The sequence below is a fragment of the Podarcis melisellensis genome, assembly GCF_964234715.1.
Source record: "Podarcis melisellensis genome assembly, chromosome: 15".
In the NCBI taxonomy this organism is placed as follows: domain Eukaryota; kingdom Metazoa; phylum Chordata; class Lepidosauria; order Squamata; family Lacertidae; genus Podarcis; species Podarcis melisellensis.
In genome coordinates this window covers 1631842-1641044 of record NC_138532.1, presented here as the reverse complement: position 1 = coordinate 1641044, position 9203 = coordinate 1631842, and the positions used below count along the sequence as shown (strand labels likewise).

Genomic DNA, 9203 nt, shown 5'->3' with positions numbered 1-9203 from the left:
TAGATTTGTAATTTCTTTATTTGAATATTTAGTCTGGAGCCGAGTCAGGATGGCCATCCATCAACAGATAGAGTTGGGTGTCATCAGCGTACTGATGGCAGCCCAACCCCAAACTCCGGACAAGCTGGGCGAGGGGGCGCATAAAGATGTTGGAAAGCATAGGGGAGAGAATCGCACCCTGAGGCACTCCACACACCAAGGAGTGGCGCAATGACAATCCCCCCCCCAAGCGCCACCCTCTGTCCCCAACCAGAAAGAAATGAGCGCAGCCACTGAAGGACTGTGCCCTGGATCCCCACGTCGGCAAGGCGGTGGTCCAGGAGTTTGTGATTGACCATGTCGAAGGCTGCTAACAGGTCTAGAAGAATCAGCAGCCCCGACCTGCCTCGATCTTTGGCAATGCATCTGAAATCCAGTTGAAAATATTCTTCATTTCAGAGATTTAACTATGTTAAACAACTCACAATCTACATAGTTAATACAGAGCAACTTGCAAAAACAGGCATTTAGTGGTATGGAGACTACATAAAGTTAGTTCAGCCAGATATAGAAAGTTTTGTTTTTATTCCAGCCTAACAAAGGAATTTTTACCTTTAACAAAAAGAGAGAAAAGACATATTTCCTTTTAAAGAACATGATAGTATTAAGGTTAAAGTATATAACTATAGGAAAAAAACATTTAAATAATCCAACTGAAAAATCTTTAGATACTTGGGGAATGTCCATGGGTTGTTGTTGTTTTTTAAAAAGTTTTCTAGTATTATAACCACCTATTAAAACTAAAGCAATATATGTATTAACTGAACATACACAATAACATAAAAATGAAAATTCCAGGCAATATTCACCAAGTTAAAATAGTTGCCAGCTATTAGCTATTTTGCTGAAATTAGGTTACCATTTATTACTTGTTACAAACTGCTGAAATTTGAAGAATAGTTGGGTATTCACTTTGAAGTAAACATGCATAGGACTGAGGACGCTAACAGCTACTGCAGAGCTCACGTGTGTGTTACTGGTCCAAGGGCAGTATGTGCTGTCCAACAGGGTGATTCAGGAAGAGATTTTCTCCTCATCTCTGCCTTGGGGGACTGCCTTCTCCATGCTCCTGGCTGGAGTCAACTGGCTGGAGAAACTATAGGAAGAAGAGCTTTTCACTGAGCTCAATTGCTGGTTCATGGTGTAGAATTTGACCTGAGAGAAAGGCCAACTTGTGAGCATACTTGCAAGGAGCTGGCACTCTGATGGTTCCAGGCCAATTCCAGTATATGTGGCAAAGCTTGAAGGTCAGCCTGTTAAAAAAGGTGGGAGGGAGAGAGGATAATTCCCCCCCCCCAACAGAATATCAACCTTATTCTCTGGAAACTTTCCCCCCTCCTGTTCTAGAAGGAAGGATTGACCTTTAACAGTGACTGTGCTGATAAAGCCCTAGAAAAATATACCTGCAGGGTGGATAAAAAAACAATGATTTAAAATTAAAAAATCGGATTTTTTTTTAGTTTAATCAGATTTTTTTTATTTAAATCAGATTTTTAAAATAAAATGCTTGTGGAAGAAAAATCTTTCTAAAGATAGTTTTCTATTTAAGTTACATTATAGTTCAAAGGCTATTCATCAGGAAATAAGGATTTGTTTTAAGTTTTACATGTGTGCTAAAACTCAGTCTAAGTTTTTTTTAGATTGTTTAACCACATTGGTTAACAAACATGGATAAATATGCTATAATATTACTGTTTTAGTTAAATGAATTGTGTAAATTGTTATTAAGAAAATGATTATTTTTCTCCTTCCAATAAAGTACAGCAGAAAAATTGTCCAAATATAAACTGTTAACTTATTAAACCTCACAATAATTTCATAATTATCTGTCTATGTATTTCTAATAGTATAACCAAGTCAGTAATTTTTGATATAACTGTAAAAATTTATTATTCCAAAAATGAAGCCTTCATCTGGTTGTAAATATTAAGATTTTACCAGCAAGAATGAGTCTTTCTGTAAAAAAATGATTTAAATCAAGTCTTACTGAGTAGTGATTTAAATCAAACCCAACCTGCATACCTGCACCTGGAATTAAAAGCTGCAGAGCTCTGTTTACAATTAACAAGAAACACAAAGGGAAAAGGGAAGGAAAAAGTAATGGACAAACAAAGGACAAGGGAGAAGGTGGCAAAAGCAGTACTGATGAGCAAAGTGGGAAGCAAGGGAGAAAGAGGGGATATTTTAGGGGCCATTTAAGAGATGGCAGGAGAAGTTGGCAGACTTAAGAAGTGCCATTAATTATACCAGATAACTACTTTAGGCGCTATGTGGAGCCCCTAGATGCAAGAACCTGTAGTTTGGTTTAATTTGTACAGTGCTTCATCAGAAAGACACTTTATATAATATTTTCATTATTCACATTATTCTGGTGATCTTCAAATCAGAGTTTCTCTATACTTAATCCAATTCAGTTCTGGGCAACACCAGTCACTTTATCATAGGGTTAAGAACTTCAGGATCATGGCCACGGTTAGTTCTATGAATATACTGCTCCACTGCTATCCAATGTGCATTCCAATATCCATAGGTACAGGAAAGAAGACGAGAGAAGCATGTGCAACTAGAGTGCTGTCTTCCAGTTCAATTCCAAGCAAGGAAAGTATTTCTGGAAATGATTCTACAAGGATCTCAGCCAAACTGAGGCCGACAGATGTAAAAGAGTAAAATGCAGTGCCAGGTAAGGTACCTGCTGTTCAGACAGGATGATTAATTTAGGAGCTTCAGTGTTAAGCATTATTGAGCCACCTCTTTTACTCTGATAGCTCGGGGCAGGGGTGGGGAACCTTTCTGACTCCACAGGCCTGACCCCTATCAGGATCAGCCTCAGCAGCCTTATTTGACAGGTGGGTGGGGCTGCCTACCTATCAATCACCTGATGTTACAATGGCAGGTGCAAGATGGTTTTTGCCCCTTTGATTTTGCAAGGGATTCTGTGCAAACCCCTTGCAAAACTGAGCAGGGTTCAATGACAGTTAAATCCTGCTCTGTTTGGCTACTGGGTGTAGGATTGCACAGTCAATGTAGGATTTAACCCTGCCTATCAAAGGATATCCTGAATGACACCAGCTGATGGTTAGGTGTGGTTTGGGGAAAATGGCCTCACGGGCCAACTTGAACACCCTGACCCACAGATCAGAGATTTCCCCACCCTCAGTTTAGCAGAGTAAAGGTTCAGAAGTCAACTCTAATTTCTTAGACATTTGTTTTATAAAATTTACTACATGTATCAGTCATCCTATGATTAGAGTTATCTGAGCAACAAACAATTAAAAGAAATAAAAAAACAAAACCAATAAAACCAGAAGATGTACAAAAATAGGACAACTATTTGGAGTAGGGATTCGCAATCAGACAAAATGATGTAATAATATAATAAAGGGAGCAATCAAATGGACCTAGAGCATCTAAAATCACAAAAAATACAGCAGAAAACAAACCAAAAGAATTTGGCTGGTGCTGAAAGACATTAAAGTTGGCACAAGGTGAGCCCCTGATCTTTCACTTTGGCAAAGCATATCCTCACCAACAGCAAGCTAGTCAAAGCTCAAGCCTCCAGATGGGTTATCCTTAGAGCCATTATTCGGCACACTCAACTGTTCACCCTAGTCAAAGGACCATCTCACTATCAGAGCAGCAGTATAATACTTGCAATGGCAAGACATGAGATAACACCCGATTTCTAATCTTTTAAAAAGTAATGATATAAATATTTATATATTACTTTCTGTACATGTGAACTAAAAGCGTGCACACACACACACACAAATCCCTAAGAGGAATTAAGAGATTACATCTAAAACATGAAATGCACTCACCTTTGCAAGTGGTCAGGACTGAGGTTGGCAGTATTTCTTACACAGACATAGTGAGTTGGAATGCCACAACCTTGTCGTGCATAATGAGCCATCAAGTAAAAATCCACCCTAAGAATATTTTTTTAAAAAATGCTATCAATATATATATAATTTTATATATATATACAATATATATCAATAAAGATATATTTTTTATTTACAAGCAGCACGCAAGATAGTCAAGCAAGCAAGTGAGGGACCAACTCGATTCTTCAATCCCTCAAAAAGAATTTGGGAAACAGAGGGGCTTATTCAATACCATTAGGCCATCTAGATCACAACTGTCTACATTTACTCGCAATACTTCTCCTGGTGTTTACAGGATTTTCTGCAGCCCTACCAAGAAATGCCAGCAGCTGAACCTGGGAGGTTTCACATGCAAACCATGTGCTCTGCTACTGAGCAGCGGCCCTTCCCCAACACCTTCTTGAGGGCACTGTCGGTGCTGACTTTAAAAAGCCCCTTGCCAACAAAAGAGAAGATCCTTACCTGTTGATCACATTGCAAGACTGGTTATTTGTCATGAACAGCCCTTAAGGGAGAGGGAAATCACTGACCAGTGGACACCACTTCCCATGTGCCTGGCCATGTTGTCTGGTTGGCTTGGAGGCATTCAGGTAAACTTGAGAAGCACTATGCTCTTCAGGTAGCTTGGTTAAACCCAAATTATTTTTCCCCAGAGGAAAATTTGATATCTAGCCACATAGGCATAGTAATTTACAACTTGTTGTCACAGCTGCCGATGAGCAGCTTTTTATTCCCATCAGGTTAAATTTATGGCTCTTTTCTCTATCAAAAAGGGAAAAAGTGCAGAGATGAACACCAGTTTGACTGGCACAGATACCAGGAAGACAGAGGGTGTCATAGTATCTAGTCTGCCAAGGAAACCACCTAAAGATTTTCAACCTAGTGAGAAGTTTCATACACAAATCTTTAAGATGTTCAATGAAGAACTCCAGAAGGGTTATTGCCAAAGACTGGAAACCTCTGGATTAAAGAGTAAAAGTTGATATTGAGGTACATTATGTAACCTGACTACATAGTTCTAGCATGCCACATTTCACCTGATTTATTCTATGGTGGTGGGAAGATGGAATTGGGTTCAGAGGAGGGCAACAAAGACTTTCAAGTGTTGGTTTGGAAAACAAACCCTATGAGGAAAGCTTAAGAGCACTGGAGGAAAGAGAAGACTGAGGGGGGAAACCAAAGCATCTTTCAAATACTCCAAGGGCTGTCACACAGAAGATAGTAAAGACTTCTCGGATGCCCCAAAGGACAGACTCATTTAATGGACTTAAGTTACAGGAGAGTACATTTTGGTTTAACGGTTTGAGAAAACAGACAGATCATTTCAGAAAAGGAACCTACACACAAACATGCTATACACAATGTCAGTGAGCAAGAATAAACACATGTTCCTCTTTCCCCTCTTCACAAGTGGCTGGGACAAGAAGCTTGAAAGCTTTGACTTAGTAATGGACTGTTGTGTCATATGGACCAACCAACTCTATTTGACATTAACTGTCTAGTTTCAAACAAGCCAACTTCAAACCAGTTACTGAAGTTAGTCTGTTTGACATGAACCACATTTAAGATTAAACACAGTTCCTGGTCTGCATGATACAGTGGTGCCTCGCAAGACGAAATTAATTCATTCCGCAAGTCTTTTCGTCTTGCGAGTTTTTCGTCTTGCGAAGCACGGTTTCCCATAGGAATGCATTAAAAATCAATTAATGCATTCCTATGGAAACCGAACCGCCTTCAGACCAGGTCTGGGGACAGTCTGTCCCCCGACCTCTTCTGAAGGCTGGCGGGGGCAAAAGTCTTTGCTTCCCCCCCGCCTGCCTTCCCGGGACAGTCCCGGGGGCTTTTAAAATGCTGGCGGGCGGCAGCGAAGCCTTCGCTGCCGCCCGCCAGCATTTTAAAATCGCCCCGGAACAGCGGAGGAATTCTCAGCTGTCCCGGGGCGATTTAAAAGCCCCCGGGAAGGCAGGCAGGGGGACAAAGACTTTTGCCCCCCGCCCGCCTTGGGAAGAGGTCCTGGACCTCTTCCGGAGGCGGGCGGGGGGCAAAAGTCTTTGCTCCCCCCTGCCTGCCTTTCTGGGAGAGCGGGAAGGCAGCGCTGCCTTTTCCGCTCTCCCGGAAAGGCAGGCAGGGGGGAGCAAAGACTTTTGCCCCCCGCCCGCCTCCGGAAGAGGTCCAGGACCTCTTCCCAAGGCGGGCAGGGGGCAAAAGTCTTTGCTCCCCCCACCTGCCTTCAAAAGCCGTCCGGGATAGCGGGAAGCGCTTCCCTGCTATCCCGGACCGCTTTTAAAATGCTGGCGGTGGGGAGCAAAGCCTTTCGCCCCCGCCGGCCTTCCTGGACCTCTTCTGAAGTCCGGAGGGGGGGAAAAGGCTTTGCTCCCCACCGCCAGCATTTAAAAAAAGGTCCCCGAGATTTCCCTATGGGCTTTCGTCTTGTGATGCAAGCCCATAGGGAAAATCGTCTAGCGAAGCGTCGCAAAAACCGAAAAACCCTTTCGTCTTGCGGGTTTTTTGTCTTGCGAGGCATTCGTCTTGCGGGGCACCACTGTATATGTATAACGAAGGCTAGAAGCAGAAAGTTTCAAGATCCTTCCCCACCCACATGGAAGGAGGAAGCATGCAAAACTCAATGTTCACTCCAATTTATTCATGTTGCACTAAACTGTGGCAAATAACTACCGTATTTTTTGCTCTATGAGACTCACTTTTTCCCTCCTAAAAAGTAAGGGGAAATGTGTGTGCATCTTATGGAGCGAATGCAGGTTGTGCAGCTATCCCAGAAGCCAGAACAGCAAGAGGGATTGCTGCTTTCACTGCGCAGCGATCCCTCTTGCTGTTCTGGCTTCTGAGATTCAGATTTTTTTTTCTTGTTTTCCTCCTCCAAAAACTAGGTGTGTCTTGTGGACTGGTGCGTCTTATAGACGAAAAATACGGTAAATCAATCAACTATAAGCAACAAATTCTTCTTACAAAAAGAGCAGAGTAGCCTGTGAAAATATGGAGAGAAAGGGCTGTGTGACTGCTTTTCACTCACCAATCTCGGCTGGTGATTGTGTGGTCTATCACTGTACCCGGAGACGGAGTGGAGAAGTGATCAGTGGCTGCCAAATACATGTTGGCACTGATTTTCTTCTGTACAACCATCACCACCATTTTAGGCTCATAATTCTCAAAAGCTTCAAAGCATTTCTCTAGCTGGGGGATTTCATAGCTCTCCACCATTTTCAGCTGGCTATCCGATACACCATCTCTGTAAACTACAATCTTTTCAGGGAGATCGTGGTTCACCTTCAAGAGGCCAAACATGTAGGTTAAGATGTTGTAATATATGCAGAGAGACCTGGATAACTCAGGCAAACATCTCCTCTGGGTACTCTAGATACCTCCAGTATACAGACACAAATGCACTGTCTTTATTTGTAACCCTTTCTGCTCTCATTCAAGATAATTAGTGCCATGGCTGACTGCAAAAAACTCAAAAAGAGTAAGTTGTATGGAGACTGCGGAAAGTTACTCCTGTGACTATACCTCTACATTAAAAAGAACAGCACTTGTTACTTGAGTTTATAGGGCACTGCCAACATTCTAGAGAATATTAGCAATATAAACAGGTCCCTGCCCAAAATTTAGAATCTATATTTCAGAAAGTAGCAAAAGCAAAGCTGCACCTCTAATTTTTGAAGGGCCTAGGCAGGCTACCCTCAGTGGTCCCCCCCCCAACATGCATTCCGCCACTTGCTCCACCCAGCTGTGGCACTGCTGAAGCTGCTATTCTCAGCCTCACATGTAATCATGCTTGCCGTGAAGCAGTGAGGTGGGGGTCACACAAGGGGCATCCGGCAACCTTCCCTTTGCTAGTGGGCTTATCCTAGCAGCAGGGGTACTGCAGTGGGCTGGGGAGCCAGGTGAACACCCTACAGCACTGCAATCAGAGAAGACCATATGGGTGTGCGGCGAAGACCGGCTGCTACCCCACCCTCTCCCCCTCATGTACAAGTGGGATTCTACAGAAGCAGCGCTGCAATGGGCCAGGAGCCCACTAAACAAGGGTAGATGGCTTTTCCGACTGGTAAGATACTGCACCTGATACCAGTGTGCAGGACAACCATATTGGTATCTCAGGACCAGCACAAATAAATATTTTTTCTTTTCAGTACAGGAAGTTATTAGCCTGGTCAGGCTTTCCTCAGTAGTTCATCCCTGCCAGAAAAGAACTTGTGTTTTCCTCACCTCATGGAACTTCTGCAGGGCTCCCACCAAGCAGACCTTCAGGCTATCTACAATTTCTTGATGAGGCAGCTGGAATACTACTCTAGAGTACCATCTTGTCAAAGTGCTGGTGGTAGAAAGAAAAAAAGGAGTAAATGCTAATGTTTAATTCAAGACACAAAGCCTAATTATGAATAATTAGGCCAAACTCTGGTAATTTCTCAGAATTATCAGTGCCCTAACAATACTCAAGTCCTCTCTCCTTATCATTTAGTAGTTTAATATTCCTACAATTATATGATTCAATAGTACAAGAAACAACCTAAATTTACAATCTGAGTAGCACAGCTTGCACATCGCTTTAAGACACAGTTAAGTTGAACTAGGGCTTTAAAAGCATTGCTAATGCACAGGAAGAAAAGTTTAGCTGCTTTGCTCCTCCCCTGCTCTCAAAGCACTATCCAGAAATAAGCATTGGTTTGACTTAGTGCTATCCAACAGGGGCTCATGATTTGTCTCTCTCTAAACCATGAGTGGTTAGCAAAGAACAAACCTTAGTTATAGCTGCAGTGGTGGTGGAGTAAATCAGCTACAATTTTCTTTTTGTCCACTAACATTTTACACATTCACCTTTAAACCATAATTGCTCTTTATGGTGGTTTACAATTATTATTTCATTTCAAATCTCTTTCCATGAGGGATCCTGAAGTGATTTAGATGATGATCAAAATATAAAAATCAGTTGTATACGCAAGGACAGGAACAACTGCATATATAAAAACAATTAAAACACACAAACAATATGCCAGACTATCCCTGCAGGACCCTTCCCCCTGCCTCACCCCGATTTACAGCAACTGGCCTTGACACCAGACAGCTGGGTGGGAGGATAAATTCCCAGGCCGACACATCAGTCTTACGCCCTGCCACCAGCAGCAAGAGAGCAGCAGCAGATGGAACAGCTGCAGAGCAGGTAGCAGAGAACAGTTTTACCATATTTCTGTTTTGCTTTTGCTTCTGGTCCTCCCTGGAAGGAGAGGAGACACCAGACCATCCCTGGAGGACCCACCTACT

General features: G+C 42.6%; 1 protein-coding gene across 2 annotated transcripts in view; it reads right to left on the bottom strand.

Moving 5' to 3' along the window:
• Positions 1–545: 545 nt before the first annotated feature.
• The window catches only part of PIWIL2 (piwi like RNA-mediated gene silencing 2), a 52961-nt gene continuing 44303 nt past the window's right edge, over positions 546–9203 (bottom strand). For both annotated transcript variants that reach the window (XM_081890866.1, XM_081890865.1), the window contains exons 20-23: positions 8151–8256; positions 6955–7208; positions 3858–3965; positions 546–1292 (exon numbers count right to left, since the gene is read on the bottom strand). In XM_081890866.1, coding sequence (XP_081746992.1) covers positions 1136–1292; positions 3858–3965; positions 6955–7208; positions 8151–8256 — 625 coding nt within the window. In that variant the 3' untranslated portion in view covers positions 546–1135. The remainder of the gene's footprint in view (positions 1293–3857; positions 3966–6954; positions 7209–8150; positions 8257–9203) is intronic.